Source organism: Thamnophis elegans, chromosome 4 (genome assembly GCF_009769535.1).
Source record: "Thamnophis elegans isolate rThaEle1 chromosome 4, rThaEle1.pri, whole genome shotgun sequence".
NCBI lineage: Eukaryota > Metazoa > Chordata > Lepidosauria > Squamata > Colubridae > Thamnophis > Thamnophis elegans.
Window position 1 is genome coordinate 44,754,346 of NC_045544.1, and position 20,349 is coordinate 44,774,694.

At 35.8% G+C, this 20,349-nt stretch overlaps 1 protein-coding gene across 3 annotated transcripts in view; it reads right to left on the bottom strand.

Moving 5' to 3' along the window:
- The window catches only part of HBS1L (HBS1 like translational GTPase), a 55,180-nt gene that overhangs the window by 30,460 nt on the left and 4,371 nt on the right, over positions 1 to 20,349 (bottom strand). The window contains exons 3-5 of one of the 3 annotated variants that reach the window (XM_032215886.1): positions 20,026 to 20,154; positions 13,801 to 13,995; positions 10,161 to 13,164 (exon numbers count right to left, since the gene is read on the bottom strand). In XM_032215886.1, the coding sequence (XP_032071777.1) occupies positions 11,708 to 13,164; positions 13,801 to 13,995; positions 20,026 to 20,154 (1,781 nt within the window). In that variant the 3' untranslated portion in view covers positions 10,161 to 11,707. The other 2 variants (XM_032215885.1, XM_032215887.1) reach the window with 2 other exon arrangements.

A 20,349-nucleotide genomic window follows, 5' to 3' on the forward strand; every position in this document is an offset into this window, starting at 1 on the left:
TTGTGTAACATGTAAGAAAGGCATTCTTGCTCAAATGTTGTTGGTTTTTTGTAAATATATGCCATTAATTTTTCCATTACTGCATATTCTTCAAGTTTAAATTGTCATTATCTTTGACAACTTACCTCTTTCCCAATTTATCTTTGCGGACATAAACATACAAATCTTTGAAATAGTTCTTCCATCATTCACTCACTTTAGTTTCATTGCAAAGCATGTTATCATTTTTATCTTTAAGTTTTACTCATTCTGTTTGAGTCCATTGATGCAATGGAAGAAGACAATAAGATCACATCTGGACAAAGTTTTAATTTGTTGTTTAATTGAGTTGTATTATTTTTAATGATATATTAAATATTTGGTGCATTTATGCAGCTATTATAGTTTATTATTATTCTACTTTGATATTTTGTTCCATTTTTGTTGCATTATAATAATAAAGAAAAAAATTAAAACCTGGCCACTTTTATGGCACTTTTTCAGAGAAATTACTAAACCTCAGCTCTCTTTTATTCTTGACTCAAAGCTTTTTTCTATACTCACTTCTGTACACCTTCTGTACTGTCTAGTTCTATCCATTCATGCCGCCTAAAATGCTATGGGTCTCCTGGAGTCAATAAATTAGTAAATAGACTAAATTATATTAAATTAGCTCAGATTGCCTTCATTTAGGACATTGTTCATCCCCCCAATTGTTTTAAATTCACTCTTCACTGGAGCACAGCAGCAACTATGACCAGCCTATGCCTAGTAACTATTCAGCAATATAGATAATACAATTTATCCATACCATCCATATCATCCATCTTAGCTCTTTCATCATAATTGAATATATTCATTTCCAAACATAATTCCAATGTAGAAGATTAAATCACTATCTTCCAGATTTATCATTTTCCCTTCATTTAGTTTTGCAAATGCACAATGTTTTATTTTTTGAATTCATATGATAAATTCATGTTTTTTATTATGTGTTCCATTTCTAATCTTCCATGTACTATGGTCATTATCAGATATGCTTATAGATGCTGATCTTTCCTGCTTTCAGGTTTTTGGTCAAAATCTCCACTGAAGCCGTATAACACTTAGTTTTAGCCATTCCACCTGCAGCATTCAGTACTAATGTTAAGGACACAATGCCAGTGTGGGAAAGCTAGTTTTGACTCATGGTTCTTTGTGCAAAGGCATGTTGGTTTGATTTTTATTTGTATGTCATAGTGCCAGTAATAGTGCCAAGTTAATAGAACATTTAAAAATACTGAATAAATGTTTCCACTATCTACTATCTAAACATGTTAGTTATAGAAACAAATACTTGAACTCTAAATCCAAAATTGTGAACACTGACATAAATCTAATTTGCAAAAAAAAACAAAAAAAACAAAACAACCCACCTAGTTGCATTGCCCCTCCCAGATCCGGGTATGGCAGGCCTATGTTCACAATGGTTCTTGTCCTTTCTGAAGGGAAGATTTCAATCAATAAGAAGTTGGAGCAGTCATATTTGTTGTTCTTTTGATGATAATTTTCAATGCTTTTGCTTCTGTTATTTAACATTATTGCTATATTGGGGGGGGGGGGGTCATTCACCAGCATGGTCTTAGATACTATAGAATATGCAGAGAACCAACTATACATTTTGATCCAGGATGAATAGACAGTTTGGGAGAAGTCCTATCCTGGTGCCTGGAGGCTGCTAGAGTCTAGATGGGAAAGTAGAAGCACAGATCTAATTCCAGCAAAACTAAGTGGCTTTGGTGCAGAAACCTAATTACAGGGATATTCCATCTTTGTTGTAGACGGGACTACACTTTTCATGTAGAAGTGGCTCATAAGCTGGGAATGCTTTTAGATTCACAAGTCTTGCTTAAAGAACTGAGGTTCCTGACAGGTAGAAGAGGGAACCACACGGTCAGTTATACTGAACTTGACACTAACAGGGATGAAATGGATAAAGAAGTGAAGGTTATAGGAACGTTCGGAGGGAGTAACCATATTACACAAGGATTCACCATAATTCAGGCAAGAGTAATCAAACGAAGAATAGGGTTCTAGATTTTAAGAGAGCTGAATTCAACAAATTAAGAGAAAGAATAGGAAAGATTCCTTGGATGGAAATCCTAGAGGGAAATAACAGTTCAAGATGTTTAGGAGACTCTGAAAAACAAGGTAATAAAGAGAAATAAAAACAAGAAATATCTGAAAAGACCAGTGTCATTGCACAAAAAGTTCACTTGACAAGCTGAAGGACAAAAAGGACAAACATGATAAAATGTTACAAGAGGTGCTTGTAACTAGAGCAGAATACCAACAAATAGCCCAAATTTACAAGAATGGAGTCAGAAAGGCTAAAGCTCAGAATGAGCTAAGACTTGCAACAAATGCCAAACAGAAGGACGGCAGAAGTACTAAATTCCTTTTTGGTATCTGTCTTTACAGAAAAGGAAAAAATAGCCCTATCTGTCAAAGTTGTACTCTGAGAGACATAAGAAGAATGTAGGTCAAAAATAAATAAGGAATTGGTTAGAGAACATCTAGTTGCTCTGAACAAGTTCAAGTCTCCTGGATCAAATGGTTTAAATCCCAGGTTACTGAAGGAGTTGGAGACATAATCTCTGAACCACTGAGTGAAAACTTTGAAAGCTCCTAGAAAAGCTGCCCACAGCCTGGAAAAGAACTGAGATGGTTCTAAACTTTTAAAAAATGCTGCGCATATAGTATATTTAGATGGCAATAAGGCATTTAATAAAGTAGACCACAGCCTACTTCTGGGAAAGATAAAATAATGGGGGATAAACAGTACCACTCCCAGATGGATTTACAGTTGGCTGACCAACTGAACTCAGTGGATGGTAGTTAATGGAACTGCATTTACAAGGAAGAAAGTAGGCAATGGGCTTACTCAAGGTTCTGTCTTGGACCAACTGCTTTTCATTATCTTCATAAATGACCTAGATGAGGGGATAGAAGGGGAACTCATAAAAGTTGTGGATGACACAAAAGTGGGATGAATTCCTAACACTTTAGAAGAGAGACTCAAGATTCAGAAGGATCTTGACATATTTGAGTATTGAGATCTATCCAACAAGTTGCAGTTCAGTGTCGAGAAAAACAAGGTCCTGCATTTAGGCAGGAAAACCAGATGCACTGATACAGGATAGGCAGTACACAGCCCAACAGTAGTACTATGAGAAGAATTTAGATGTCCTGGTGGACCACCACTCAAGTATGAGTCAGCAGTCTGCTGCATTACCAAAAAAAAAGCCAATGCAGTCCTGGGCTGCATGTACAGAGGGGTAAGTATCAAGATCAAGGGAAGTGTTAGTACTGTTCTATACCACACTGGTGAGGCCACGTTTGGAAAAGAGTGCCCAGTTATGATCACCATAGTATTTTAAAAAATGCTGAGGCCCTAGAAAGAGTACAAAGAAGATGTATGACTGTTTTTCACATTTACAACTATTGCAGCATCCTCATGGTCATATAATCAAAATTCAGATATTTGGCAACTGGCTCATACTTATGCCAGTTGCAGTGTCCCATGATCATGTTCACCTTTTGCAACTTTTTAACAAGCAAAGTCAATGTGAAAGCAAGATTCACTTAACAACTGTGGCAAGAAAGGTTATAAAATGGAGGAAAATTCACTTAGCAAATGTCTCTCAGCAACAGAAATTTTGGGTTGTAAGCTCAATTGAGGTTGTAAATTGAGGACTACCCGTATATATGTTTGCCTGAAAAAAGAGAAGACTGAAAGGAGACACAGTAGTGGTCTTCTAATACTTTAGGGTTGCCACAGGGAAGAGGTTTTGATTTATTCTCCATACCATCTGGGGATAGGACAAGCTCATCAGAGGAAAATTTAACTTGGAATGGAGAAAATTCCTGTCAGTGAGAACTACTAAAGAGTGGAACAGGTTGCCTCTTGAAATTATGGGTGCTCTGTTGCTGGAGGTTTTCAAGAAAATAAACCATTTGTCCTAGATATTATAAGGACTTCTGCCTTGGGTAGGAGGTTAGACTAGAAGACCTCCAAGGTATCTTTCAACCCTAGTATTCTATGATTTTAAGATTGTGTAACTGCGAGGATTCATTATATTTCATTCTAAATGGCGTATCTTTGAAGATCATCCAGAATCTTCAACTATACAGAATTAAGATGCTAAAGTGATGCAGTTCCAAAATCTTTCCAATTAATATGCTGCTTTGAATGCTGCATATTTTGTCCACCAGCTTCTGGGTGCAATTCAAGGTTATCATTCTTAAAGCTCTTAATGGCTCAGGACCTGGGCATCTTCAGAACACCTGCCCCTAGTGATATTTGTATGTTCAATAACTGCTCCAAATCCATTCTATAAGAGACTGGCATCCACATAGACCAAGGAGTTGAGGTTTTTTTTTTTCTATTTGCAGGTCTCCTCTTTAGAACAATTTACCTCTAAACTTCACACTAACCTCAACACAGTTGAGTTTTAGGAAAGCCATAAAACGTGGTTTTTAAAGAGAATGAAGGTAAAGAAACTAATATGAATTGGAACCTTCATCATGGGCTGAGTTTGTTTATTGATATTTGATATCATACTTTTTTTTTGTAATTTTATGTTTCTGATCATTGTTCTTTTGTTATATGCTTTTACATTTTTAGTCTTTAAGAAGAAAATATAAATTGCTTAGACCCGACTTGGAGCAGCATATAAACTTCAGTAAGTAAATATATGTATTAATAAAGCAAATATTCTGAATATCTTCGGCATTTGTTTAAAAAAGTTACATATGACAAATTGCAAAGCTGTTTCCAGAGCTGTTAAAAGAAATATAGAAAGCTATCAATGCTTACCTGGAGTGAAATGGTAATAATCTAGGATGGATATAAAACCTTATAAAACTAAGTTTTCCATCTAATCTTATTATAGAAATATGAGTTAAACTCACAAGATTGTTGTTATGTGTCTGTGGGATTCCCTTATCAGATAGATATTTTTCTGCAATGGGACTTCCAAATACTAAAACAAACCTTAGATGGAATAACCATTAAAAATAAATTTTGTTTCAGTTAAATTATCTTACTTTGAACCTACTGGTTTTTTTTAAAGATGTAAATTATTGGTTGATATACCTATCAAATAAATCCACTATCACTTTTCTAAGCAATATTCTTCCAAAACACTGTATGCTGGCTTTAACACTGCAAACCAACATCTTAGGGAAATTATCTTGGACTGTCATTTTTTCCACTGTAGGTGTATATAAACTGAATTTCATTTTTAAAAAACGTTTCTCACTGCTTCTGACATAAGCCACTTCCTTTCAGAAGCCCACACACAGCTGTATCAGACATTCTGTGACTTGCAAATGTCCCAAGAGACACTTTTGCACAGGCATTCTGTTTAGTGCTCCACATTTTATTGCTCTGAATAATGAAAAAATGAATAAACTATTTCAATATTTACATATTTTTAATTACATTATTTTGAATGAGGACTTTTTATTTGCAACTATTTTTGTGATCCATAAGACAGAAAAAGATTTCTGAATACTAAGAGTTAACACCGCTTGTTCAGGCTAAGTAGAAGCTGTATTTTCTCTTAATCTTACACTAATAAGAAATAATAAAATAATCCACTGCAAGGCAATTCAAATTCTTCACCCAAAAGTTATGTAAAGATTTACATAACTTCTCTTACTCTGAATTATTATTATTTTGCATAGTCAGGTTTTGCTAATCATATTAGTATATATCTCAGAAATCTAAACCTAACGTTCAATTATATTTTCAATTCCTACAGTTTCAATAGATTTTGTGCACACCTTTTCAAGCTTACTACTGTACTCATTTAGTTAGAGTTTGCCGAGAAATGTAGGACATATACAATTGTAAGCAGAATGTTCATAATTGTATATGAACATAACAATATAAGAGTTGTATGCCTGTCCATCTTATGTAACATAATCCAAGAACAACTCATAACAGTAATAAAAGAATAAAAACAAATAAAGCATAAAACAACAAAAACAGAATATCCCTGGTACTCAAATCTAGCACATATGAATATATATATTTATAGATGTTCCCCAGAAATCTGCAAGCAGTTGTAGTTTGTGCAGGGGTTTTTCTCTACATTTAACCACATAAATAATGGAGGTTTAAAAGATGGGACAAGACAGATTGCTTGAGTACACTGTTAAGAAAGCATATCTGTTCTCCAAATGTGTATGAAATATATTTTTAAATATTATGAATGTAACTATTAAAGGCACATGGGCATTTAGTTTAGGATTTAGGAAATACACTTTCATATATCATGTTCAAATTTCCATTAAGCTTTTAGGCATGTTAGTCCTACTACAAGTATATTATTTAACTTTGTAAAAGAAGGGAATTAAAATGTAATTCAGAATTAAATATTAGGATTTCCCACCATTATCCCTGATTCAAAAAAAAACATAGTGAGGATATATTTGAAATATAAACAGAAAGAAAAACATCTCTTCAGAAGTTTCTTCTTTTCTGAGTGTATGAATATCTTTCTGAATGTCAGGAACATCTTTGCAATGCGTCTGTGTTTTTCTGCTTTTTGTACATTCAAATCCTATATATGTTTCCTCCTCAAAAAACATACGTTTCCATGAAAATAAGACAGGGTCTTATTTTCTTTTTACTCACAAAATATGGCTTGGGCCTTATTATGAGGGGTTTATTGTTTTGGGGTTGCCGGGCAGCTGCTCTTTTGAGAACGGGCTCCCAAAGAGCCGGGCACAGCCTCATGGGTGAATGGCTGTGTTGTGCTGTCGCAGCAGCGCAACACAACAGCCATGAAGTGACCACGCTCACGAGCAGCCACACGGCAAACCCCCTTTCCAGCCGGGCACAGCGCCATTCACTGACCTAGGGGTATTGCCAAGCCACGTGAGCGCCTGTTCGCCGCCGCCTCCCAGCCTTACCATACCCGGCCCAGCTCTCCCTGCAGAGCCAGGGCACCTCCACTGCCGACGCCACCGCCATCCCAGCATGGCTTTTTTGGCGGCTTCCAAACTGAGTCTTCCAGCAATGGCCACTCTGGGCGTACGCTCTATAGTTGTGGGCTAGCTGCCGGCAGAGCGTACAACCATAGAGCATACGCCCAGAGCGGCCACTGCTGGAAGACTCGGTTTGGAAGCCACCGAAAAAGCCATGCTGGGATGGCGGTGGCAGTGGCAGAGGAGGTGCCCTAGCTCTGCAGGGAGAGCTGGGCCAGGGCATCATGAGGCTGGGAGGCGCATGAGCGAGAGCGGAACAGCCACTCGCGCAACCCCCCTCTCCAGCCGTGCAGAGAGCTATTCACTGGAATTTCAAAGACGCCAAGCCGTAGGAGCCGGGCGGCGACAAACTGGTGCTCACATGGTTTGGCGATACCCCTAGGTCAGTGAATGGTGCTGTGCCCGGCTGGAAAGGGGGCTTGCCAGGTGGCTGCTTGTGAGCATGGTCGCTTCATGGCTGTTGTGTTGTGCTGCTGTGACAGCGCAACACAGCCATTCGCCCATGAGGCTATGTCCGGCTCTCTGGGAGCCCGCTCAAAAGAGAGCAGCCACCCAGCAACCCTCCTCTTCAGCTGGGCACATCGCTGCTCACCAACCTAGCGGTATCCCAAAGGAGCCAAGCAACGTGATCACTTTTGCCTCCCCCCCCCCATTTCCCGCGGCTTGGCACCTTCGGGACACTGCTAGGTTGGTGAGTGGCACTCTCCCTGGCCGGAGGTGGGGGGGTTGTCCAGGAGGCTTATTTGCGGGGGAGAGGTTATATTGTTGCCCACCAGAAAAATGTGGCATGGCCTTATTATCAGGACATGTCGGATTTTCGGAAAACACGATAGTAATCTGAACACATTTGTAAGGACTGAATCTAAGATTTTCAAAAATCAGGTCTTTTAGCATTCAGTTCTGTTAGGATGGTTTAATCAAGAATTAAGGAATTACATAATAATTATTCAATTACATGTAGAAAAAAATTAATTTCTATTTTCTGGAATTCTGCATACTTAGTTACTCCTATATAAAAAAAAATAGTTTGCCACTAATTGGAATACTGAATAATTTATCTAAAGAAATAGTCACCCAGAGTTGCCTCTAAATGGAATGGGCAGCAGACAAATATAATGAAATAAATAATTGCTAGGAAACGAGTAGAAATTGATCAGAATCTTGAACAAATGGACAAGCATATAATCCTCAACAAATTCATATTTCAGACTGTCCTTTGTCCCCACCTAAATAAAAAATTTAAACATAACATAGGATACATGAGACAAAATGTCAAGTGTGTATTAAATACCTTCCAAAGATAGCAACTATTTCCCATTCTACCATGCTCGCACCTAAGGATGCTAGCTCATTCCCAGCATCAATTACCTATAAAAAGCTGCATTAATTAATGGAAGTTCACAAAAGAATGTGAGCCAACTGATTAAACTTTAATTTTATTATGAATATAATTCATGAAGAAAATTACAAGCCAATTTTACTTTAAAACACTGAATGCATAAAACAACTGTGATCCTGGCTTCAGAAAACTCTGAATATTTTTAGCCCATTTTATATTCCCCAAATAAGCATAAAAGTTTTTGTTAAAGGATTATTTAAACAATCTTATTCTTCAAAAATACACACAACTAAAATTGTACTACATTTATCCACATAGAGTATAACTTTAAAACATTAAAATATTAATATAATGTGAATGCAAAAACCACATTAGATTCCTCTAAAATGCAACTATCCCCCACTTTTTAAACATGATTTACAACTTGATCATTATCTACAATAGAAGGCCAATATCCACATACAACAATCTACCTATTCTTCAGTTCTATAGAATGCTGCTCTATACCTCTGGGCTGCCTTTAAATTGCAGGTTTAAGTACTGGAGGATAAGTGGATAAATAGTTCACTTAACAGAGATATGGGACAGTAAACTCATGGCCAGTGTGTATACTAAGTTTGTGCATCCGAATGTTGCGCAGGAAAAATAAAATGTATTAAAAAGCAACAATTGCGAGAAAAAGATTATACTCACAACATGTAAAGAATATTTAACATCAGAAATATTTTCAAAACTTAATGTAGATTAAAACATTCTAGGAAACAAATAACAATCATAAGATTAAGAAAATAAAATGTCATCTTGGACACATTTGTTTTCATCTAAATATATACATCAATAACATATTTAAAAATTTATCATATATAAATATAATAATTGGGGCATACCAGGGGTTGTGACTTTAAATATGTGTGTGTGTGTGTGTGTGTGTTATATTTGTGCTGATAAATAAATAAAGGGAGACTAGTATAGATCTATTTCAAGCTATTTAGCTCTCATCAGCTAACCGATTGACAGATAATGCTTCCTCCCATAATTGGGGCATACCAGGGGCTGTGACACTATATGTATATGTATATGTATGTGTGTGTGTGTGTGTGTGCGCGCGCACACACACACACACACATACAATATAGATGTTCTACATTTAGATAAATACACAACATTAAAACAATTGTGCGGTTTATCCCTCATTTGCATTAATAAGTGTGTACAGCTGCCTAACAATATCTCTCAGAGACCTTTTCCTTACTTTCTCATCTATTCAAGTTTCTCTATGGGAAATAGAGAAAAATCCTACATTTACAAAGATTGGGAGACCTGAATTGTGTAAGAATACATGGCAGAATTATATGGAAATTTATCAAAAGTGAAAAAATAAAAACATTTCATGGAGCAGAAAATTATGGAAAAGACATTTTTCTCACTCTCTTAAAAATGTATAAACATTGATATTTAACAAGTTCCCTGAATTGCAACAAATAATTTGTTTTGGCATGCAATTGAATGAAATTTGTATTTTCACATGCCTAAAAAGTATATATTACATCATCTCTCTCATATATATTATGCACTCACACATGCACATACATATATAAAATTGCCAGTTACAGTAATGCAATATTATTCCACTAAGGTATCTACTAAATATAAAGAAATATATATTTTGTATTAATGGCAGTTAAGGAGCCTTTGAACAAAAATGTATTTTCCCTCCTGTCTTTCTATCCAATTCTACAACCTCTTCTGAAGAATCCAAATTGTTCTAATAAAGCTGATGACCTGAGTTCCCTTTGTTAAAATAACATGGGGAATTATAGGTAGAAGTTCTATAATTTTTTTTGCCCACTGCACAAGGGAAGAAATGAAGGAGCTGTGTGCACCAATAATTTTTAAAAAAATATATAATCCTATCAAGGTTCAAGTGTCCAAATATGGCCATATTAAGCAAAATTAGGTATTTAGTCATTTACTAAGTTTTACTAAATGGAGAATAAGTATATTTATTAATCAATGTAGAAACAGTGTGTTTTTATTAGTTTCAAATATTTTTAAAGAACCACTTTATATATATATATATATATTATTTTTTAACAATGCATCTAAAATGTTTAACAGACACCTTTAATATATTTCAATATATGCATATATACAGGTAAGAAATACACAGTCCAGAAAAAAAAAGTTTGGCAATAGTTCCTACAATGTATACCTATTTGGGCAAGCAAAAAAAAAAAGATTACTTCATTAAATGAAAAAATAAAGAAAAATATTTTTTAAAAAAACTATTAATGCCCAATGATGCATATACAACCAGCAACTTGATATCAAAGATCTAGATTTTTCTGCCCTTCCCCTCAAGATTCTCCTTCCCCAGCAAAAATGGCTGGGTGACTTATCATATAAGCATTATTTTATGGAATAAGAGAATTTTCAGATTGGGTCACTTCATACAAACAGTGCAATATTTCTCCAATCACGTTCAGGCAAGTCCATCTTCTTTCTGTAATCCTCAAAACTTTTATCAATAATCTTCAATTGCCCCCACTCAATTGGATTCTCAGTGGGAAGTAGATTAATCACATAACCTTCCCTTCTATTCTTACATCATTGGCTATACAATATTTCAGGTGAAAAGGGGGTTTATAATACTTTCTTTTAGAACTTATCTAAAAGCCAGGGTGGTTTTCAAATAAGCAAAAACTGCTTCCATTAAAGTTTATAAATTGTTTACTACTATGCCCAACAGTGTTTATACACTGTTGCAGAGTCTTCATTACTTAATTTTCAAGATGTATGACAAAAAGATGGAAGAAAAGTCTAATTCATAATATGATTTGTTTTTCATTTACTTATGTACAGATCCTTGAAAAACAACACAAAAATGACAAACTGCAGTGGACAGATTTTCATTTTATGCTAAAATCAAAATAAACAAACCATATTGTAACTCAGATTTATGAATTAATAGGTAAAGGGTAGAAAAAGAAAGATACATGTCTCAAAGCATTTAAGCGGCATATCAAATATTAAAAACAAAATTGGTGAATTACTTGTAGTAATATATTTTTTCAAGAATTTGTTCCACAATGTAATTTTTAAATCTGAAATCATAGAGTTAATATTGTTCTTTTTTAGAACTACTGCATACAATATTTTCTCCAAACAATCAAAGTAATTCAGTAAGCGGTAAAACAATAATAAGACTAGAATCCAGTGCATCCTCAAAACCTTTACTAAAAATTGAGCTACCCAATATAAACTGCTTTTATAAAATCTATTCCAATTTGGAATCCAAAATAAAACAGTTTAAATTTCAGAAATAATCAAAATTAACATTGGTTCATTGCACTACCTAGTGAATGCTTTCTTTTGACCTGATTTTATAATATCATCAGGAGATGGTGATTTGAAATCAAATGGAGTGATTGCTATTAAGGGTCCAATTTCATTAACTTTTGTTTCTTGTATTTGCCTGCTATACAAAAAAGCCTTATGAATATTTACACTTTGATGTTTGCATCTCTTTGAAGGATAACGAAGACATAAAGTTATAGCAAAAGTGGAGGGTTTTGCACACAAAGCTTTTGCCCATGAAACAGTGCCTTTTAAAATAGGTGACCTCACTTTTTTTTTGCTTTTCTTGCTTACTTTAGTTAAAAGCATTTGCTGTCCCTGTTTTGAAAATAAAGTTTTAGTTTCTGGAAGCGTTGTATTTAACTGCATTTCTTCAGGCTCTGGTGATAATACTGATTTTCTAATAAGTACACTTAAATCAATATCTGGATTTACAACTGAAGGTTGCACCTTTTTAGCTAAATGAAATTCTGAATGGCAGTTTATTATTTCAGGGCTGTCCACTGCAATAGATTTTGCAATTAAATCTGAAAGTGATAAACTCTCAAGCTCTTTTACTGGAGATAACTTAGAATGTGTCAAGGAAGATAAGGATCCTGAGAGTTCTGTCATGCCAGATGATATTGGGAGATGGTTGACTAGCTGAGACAACGGTGAATGTTCTAATTCCATATCTGGGAGGTCTGCTGAGGGTAAATTGCAAATATCATTCAATGAGCAAGACTTGCTTGAATTGCTTTTTTGGTGCTCCTGCAGGAGATCAGCCAGTGATGGACTTTCAGACATTGAAAATGCTAAGCTGCTAACCTTTGAAGAATTGCTGCTGCACCCTTGAAAGCAACCCTTGTTTTTGCATTCAAAAGATTCAGTCATTTTATTAGATGTATCATTTATATTATCTAGTTTTAAATTATCAAAGTAACTATCCAAGCAGCTTTTGGGTCCACAATCATTTTTTTTCTGTGGCATGATTAATGAACCAGCTTGTGCATCTGATGAATCACCTGTTTCATTAACTATGTCTTTTAAGTCTTTAAGGTCTTTAAACTCAGACCAACTCCAAGAAGTTTTTTCTGACAGGTTTTCTTTAAGCAATTCAGCCCACGAATTATAGCAAATGTCATATTCAGTGCAAGATTCCCTAGTTGTAGCACTATTGCTCTTAGCTTGTGGGAGAGTGTCATACTTGATGGATTCACTGCCATCACTTAATGATAAAGGAATAATTTCGAAGGATTTGCATGAAGATGTGAAAGTTTTCTTTTTAGCAGGGGTTTTCCAACATTTGGATCTGAAGATAATTTTATCACTTGGAACTGAAGTATTGTAAGTGGATTCAGAATTGACAACTGGACCGTTAAAACTAAAAGAAGAACCAGTGGAATCAGAAATGTTTTCAACTAAATTAGTCAAGTGATTAATATTAGAAAATATTTCTGAACAAAATAAGCCTTACCTTACAACAGCCAACAATTCCAAGACAGATGCAAGGTCACAGTAATGATAGTTTCAATTTGCAAGCAGGAAAGGCAACAGCAAAATCAAGAAAAAAGAACATGAAAGGCATTTAATTAACAAACATTATTGAAACTGTATTTAGAGTAATACATTATATATTCATGAATTCAACTTCACGTGTTCAATTTAATTAAAATTGCTATTAATTAATACAACACACAGTTTGCCTTCAAATTATATTTACAGGATGCACTATATATCTTTGTGAGACTAAGATTTAATTGTATGCCAAGTAGCACTTTTGCACAGCTGTATTAGATGTATTATTTAGCTACTCAATGTATAGAAAGAAAAGTGCTTTTTCTTAGACAATCAGTTTGAGGTACTGGCTAAAGAAACTAGGAGATGGTGAGTTCAAGCCCAGCTTCAGCCACAAAGCCAATCAAGTGACCTTGAGCCAGGTACTCTTTCTTAGCGCTATGAAGAAGGTAACAGCAAAGTGCTTCTGACAATGTTGCCAAGACAACTGCATGAACTTGCTCATGTAAGGAGTGAAGACTGACTCCCATACATAAAAAGTGCCCTTTTTAAAACTTTTGTTAATTCTGAAAATATAAATATAAACGTACCTTTAGTTGGCTTTCCTACAATTACATTATCCTCATTCTTGGTCTTCCCATTTTGCTTATTGTCTTGTGCAAGGATAGAGTCCAAAGCTTTCTGTATATCAAAGTTTTTGCTGAGTACTTCTTCCACCAGCATTTTTTCTGGCACTGAATCTCCAAGAACTTCTTTCATATGATCAAGGCATGAATTTAGCTGAGCTAAATAATGGGATGAAATAATGAATTATTAGCAGGGAAATCTTGCAGAAAAAATCATACAAACAGCTGAAAATAGATATTTTCATTTCTTTTAAATAATCACCACCATTTTTATCCAGGAAGAAAAAATACAGATTTCAAGCATTTTTAAGATATTCCATAGTACATTTCAGATTGGAAGCATTTCAGATTGGAAGGCAATAGGATGTTTTGGAGCAAACCTGGACATACATGTAGCTTCAACACTGAACTTATTATTCAATATTTTAATACTTTTAATACTAATATAAAAATACATTATATAAATAGATTAAGGTGAGTACAAATTTGAAGATCAATGTATTAGTCAAAAATGTTTAAAAGACACACAAAGCAGAGTAATCAAATTTCATGCTACAAATTTGGTATCATAGTTTGCTTACTCCCAGTTTGGTGTAGTGGTTAAGGTGCTAGAAACCAGGAGACTAAGTTTTAGATACCCCTTACGTCTAACTTTGGGCCAGTCATTCTTGTTATATAATGTGACCTGATGGGAGATTAGAAGACAGGTATATTAAGTACCATATTTTTCAGAGTATAAGACACACGTATTTCATGAAAATGGGCCTGTTTTTTGTCAAAAAAATTGCATGCATAGCCTTATGGAGGCTTATAGAGTGCTGCTGGGGCTGGGGGGAGGCAGAAAATGGCCCATTTTTTGCTCATTTCTGCCCTCCCCAGCCCCCAGGAGCTCTCTAAAAGCCTTCATAAGAGTATGCACGGCCATTTTGGTGAAAGGGGCAGGGCTTCGGGAGGCAAAAATGCTGTTTTCAGTGTATAAGACACACAAAGATTTTCAGCCTCTTTTTGGGGGGAAAAGGGTGTGTCATATCTCCAAAAAATACGGTATGTTCATCACCTTAAGATGATAAAGATATATATATTAAAAAGTATATTTAAAAGGTGGGCTGAAACTATAATGTAGAACCACTTCTTAGTGGCTCTGGGTTTTGGGACTTCCTAGTTCTGGGGACGGTCCATCCCTTGTTCTGTTCCAATATAAGATATAATATAACATAGCATAATATAACATAAGTAACGTAACATAATTCAGGATAATAATATAATATTAGATTATTATTTCTCCACCAGAGACAAATTCCTTGTCTGTCTAATCACACTTAGCCAAATAAAGTATTCTATTCTTATTATTTTCTATATATAAAATGTTAAATATTATATTAAAAATCAAAAAAATGAACAAAAAAAGTATTGAGAAAAAAGGAAAAGTCAGGAGGAAACCAAGATAAAATTGCAACCAAAAAAAGTAAAGAAAATAGAAATAGAATAGCTTACAACTTTCTTTATACAGATATTGATTAAAAAAAACATTAAAACCCAAAATCAAAATTTCATTTCTTTCAGCTTCTCACAAATACTCTGAGTGGTTTTCAAATATAGATTGAAAAATCTTTTGAAACTATGTTTTTGTATATGATAATAGTATCAACACTTTTATATGTACAAACTTAAAAGGACTTATACCTACAAAAAATGGATGGTAAAGTTGATTTTGTTTTAAACAATTTGGAGAGATGACAAAATTGGCAGCTTTGATTAAAGATTGTTCAGTTATCCTGGGCAAACCCTGTGTTCAATTTGAGCACTTCCCGTTCAAAGAATAAATGGGAGGCATGGCAGGAGCATTTCTGCATAGTTGCATTTGTGTGCCAATTGCAGCTGTTCCTGGCCTGGGAGCCCTGATCACATGTTTTGGTCTTCTCCCAAAAGGATTCCTGCAATGTGGTCTTCATGGGACTGCCTTAGATGTATTAAAAGAGGAAAAGGTAATTCAAACATGGTTCCAGTATGGGCAGTTACAGGCCAGGTGGAAAACAGATCAAAAAATTGGTTTCATGCAAGTTGAGGATAATCTATTTAAACAAATAAGAGATCAAAGTTTAATGCATATAAAGAGGATATACAATGTATTAGTACAGATGGATTCCGAAACAGAATTAGTTAAAGATTGTATGGTAAAGTGGGCTCAAAATATTGAAGAACCAATAATGTTGGACACATGGGAAAGAATTTGGGTAAGAAATGTGAAATTTACACAAGCCCAAAACCTGAGAGAAAATTTTTACAAGATGTTCTATAGATGGCACTTAGATCCTAAAAAATTGACTTCTATGTACTCGAATTTACAACCCAAATGTTGGAGATGTGGTTCTCTGGATGCTACATATTTCCATATAGTTTAGTTTATAGTTTTCCTTTATTTGTATGCCGCCCTTTTCCCTGGGGGGACTCAGGGCGGCTCACAATTCAGAAGGGTGGGGGGGCAAGACAAACAGTATTCCAAACATGGAGACAATACAACATATTAAAAGAAAGCACAACAGTCACACAATTCGGGTGGGGTTAAAATCTTAACCCCAGGCCAGCCGGGACAGCCAGATCTTTAAAGCGGCGCGGAAGGATTGGAGGGTGGCGAGGGTCCGAATCTCCACGGGGAGTTCGTTCCAGAGGGTCGGAGCAGCCACTGAGAAGGCTCTCCTCCGGGTAGTTGCCAGTCTGCACTGGCTGCAAGATGGAATTCGGAGGAGGCCTAATCGATGTGATCGGATCGGTCTAGTGGAGGTAATTGGCAGTAGGCGGTCTCTCAAGTACCCAGGCCCACTACCATGGAGAGATTTATAGGTGATAAGTAGCACCTTGAATATATGGTGGACTTGCCGAAAGGTTAAGGCATTTTGGATAAAAATATGGTGGATTATGCAAAATATTCTTAAAAAAAGGATAAAGTTTACTCCTCAGTTATTTTTGTTAGGCATAATTACTGACCGTACAGCGGTAGAGATTAACTTGATTTTGCACTTAATAACGGCAGCAAGACTGTTGGTGACGCAATACTGGAAGAAGGAAGACTTGCCTACAATCCAAGAATGGACATTGAAAGTCACAAATTTAGCCGAGATGGCTAAAATATCTGCATACCTTAAAGACCACTCAAATGAGAGATATAAACGAGACTGGAATAAATGGATTGATTATATACAAAATAAATACGGGACTAAGAAATTCCAGATAGCTTATGCTTAAGATCAGGAATGATTTAAATTGTTTAAAGTTAGTTTAGCAAGGAGGAGCTAAATTCAATGTAAAGATGTTATTAATTTTATATTCTTTTATTCTCAATATATCTTAGATTGTGTTTGTTAAAAATCTATATCGTGTACGGGTTCTGGGAAGCCGTGGGGGGGTAGGTTGTGGGGGGTCGGGGGGAGGGTGGGGTGGAGGGATATATCAGGTTAGACGAGATGTGTTAGATCTCAATGTAATTTGACACCACATGCATACTGTTTTCTTTTTTTTCTTTTTCTTTCTTTATCTTATATTTTTATTACTATTACTATTACTATTTTTTTTCTTTAAAAATAGGATAGGCTAAGTATATTGACATGTAGCGGAAATACACCAAGGAGAGGAGGAGTGGGAAAGAAGAAGGATGGGCAGAAAAGGATAGGAGAGAAGGTAAGGGGGGGAAGATGAGAAGGATAAGGAGGAGTGGATTGTAGAGAGAGGAGCAGTAGAAAGGGAGGGGAAGTAGAGTAGGAAAGGATGATGGAGGGAAGATAGAAAGTTGGAGGGTGGTAGAAGAAAGAGGTGTATGGAGAGCAGAAGAGCTATAATTGGTTTCTATTTTGGCGGGCATTGTTGACAAGAGGAACTGATGTAATTATTACTTAATACTATATGATATGGGCTATGTATAGTATACATGTGAGTGTGTGTTATGAAAAAGGAAATAAAATATTTTAAACCGAAAGTATTTGGAAGCTTCAGCTTGTAAACAATGCAGCAGTGTGGAGTTATACATGCATATCATAGGCACATGCAGGACCTAGTGCATAATTTTATTTTATTTTAAATATAATGGAAGTTTCTACAGACAAAAGTACAGCTGTGCCATAGGTTCACTTGTGTCCCTTATTGTGGCCAATCTCTACATGGAAGAGGTAGAAACCAAGCCCTGAAAACTTTTGCAGGATTTCTACCCCCTCACTGGTATAGGTATGTGGATGATACTTGGGTCAAGATTAAAACACAGGAAGTGGAAGCCTTCACCAAACACATCAACTCTGTGGACAAATACATTATAAACGGACTGGCTTTCCTGGACTGTGCAGTGCACATTAAGGAACATAGTGCCTTAACACTGAACTTTACAGAAAACCCACACACAAACATTAGTATTCGCATTTTTGAGTCTCACTATTCACTGGAACACAAAATAGGAGTGATCAGAACCTTACACCACTGGGCTAAAAGTTTACCTACCAGTAAAGAGGGAAACGAAAAAGAACTAAAACACATCAGAACTTGTGGTTATCCTAACTGAGCTTTCATCAAATAATAAAAAAGAGCCAGCAAAAACTCCTCCATTACAGGCAAAGAAGAGAACAACAAACATAGTAACATTGTCATTCCATACATGGCAGGAATATCTGAAAAGCTGAGGAGGATTTTTGACCAATCCAACGTACAATGTACATTTTAAACCCAAGAATAACTGAGGCAGAAGTTTGTTCACCCCAAGGATAAAACACCCAGGCACAAACTGAGCAATGTGATATATGCAATACAATTCAGTGAAACATATGCACGTGTACATTGGTGAAACAAAACCACCACACCACAAACACACAGCACAACATAGATCAAACCCATCAGGACAAGATTCAGTGGTCCATCTGCATTTGAAAGACAAAGGTCACTCTTTTGAAGGCAGCAAAGTCCACATTCTGGATTGAGAGGATCATTGGTTTGAAAGAGATGTAAAAGAATCCATCTATGTTAGAATTGAACACCCCTCCTTCAACAGATGGGAAGGAACAAAACACCACCTATCTTCAGTTTACAACACAGCCTTTGCAGCAGTTCCAAGAAGATTCTGCAACCAGTTGCATCCTGATTCAGGTGGCCCTAAGGGCCCCCAAGTAGTCTCAACAGCTCTCAGAGCGCTAACGAGATGACTGCAAAGAAATACAATCCTTTCATCCCCCCCCCCCCCACCATCCTATCAGAACCTATCCTTCCATTCTCCCACGATCCAGTCTCAACAGTTAGTACCCATCCTTCTATTCCCAGCATCAGAACTGTTGAAGCTTCTTGGATGAAAAGTGAAACAATTTCTTCTTCTTCATCAAGGAAAAATTAGTCCAGTTGCCTTTTGAAGAAAAAAAACAGAGACACAACTGTGACCTGGATGATTGTGAATCTTCACAGACACTCTGCTCCGTAATCTCCATTGGCTGGCAATGACATTCTGATTTTAATTCAAAGTGCTGGTAGTCAACTTTGAGGATGGGTTACTTATGAGACTATCTCTCCACAATTGTAGGTATCCATCCATGCTCCAGGTTCCATCCATCAGAAGAGTCTTCCAGCTGGATCCATGGATTTTTTTCCCCTCTCATCATACTCAACCGGCGCAATATCAGTCACTTGGTGATCAAATTTATCCCAACCCACTGACCTTTAGGAAGGCTTTGAAGACTTGGTTTTGACATCACACTTGAGGCCATGGAGGTATCAGATAGCCACTGGATGGCTATATTAATTCTTGTGATGGGTTGGTTTCTGGCTGGTATAAAGTACATATTACAGATACTCTAGTGGCAGTGGAACTACTAGCCCCTTTATAGAAACTGTAAAGTTCTTAAAATCATACATTTACTAGAGTGAGCTAGCTTCTGAGTAATTTCTGAGTATTTTTCACTGGGAATTATTGAAATGATGTGATGTAACAAGGTAGATTAAAGGAGTGTGATACCAAGTCTCCTTGCCCCATCTGTCTGTCTTTGCACCTTCTATCATCATTTGCTTAGTGTTAGAAGTTTTACACAGATTTTAGTTTGTTACATCAGTTCTTTCAAATGCAGATGTCAACCAAGTATATCAGTATATCAAGTATTTCTGAAAACCAATAAAGAACACAATGTACACACATTAAATGAAGGAAAGTTATTATTATTTGTATAATACCTTTTTCAAGTCCAGTCAGCTGGTGACTGGAGATAAAATTGCTATGTTCAGAGTCTTCATAATCATGTTCCTCTAAAGGTTCTGCAGAGACTGAAGTTTTATCTCGTTTTGAATAAATAAACTGAGCAGCTACAATAAAATAAGAACAGAACAAGGATCATCTGGATGATATATCCATAATTAATTTGCTTTTCTATTCTTAAACTTTTGATGTCTTTTCAAGAACTACAAATATTTATTATCAATTCACAATAAATATTTTTGCAAATCTGATTCTAATTTCCATAGTTTAATACTTGACCATTTATTTAATTATGAGGCTGG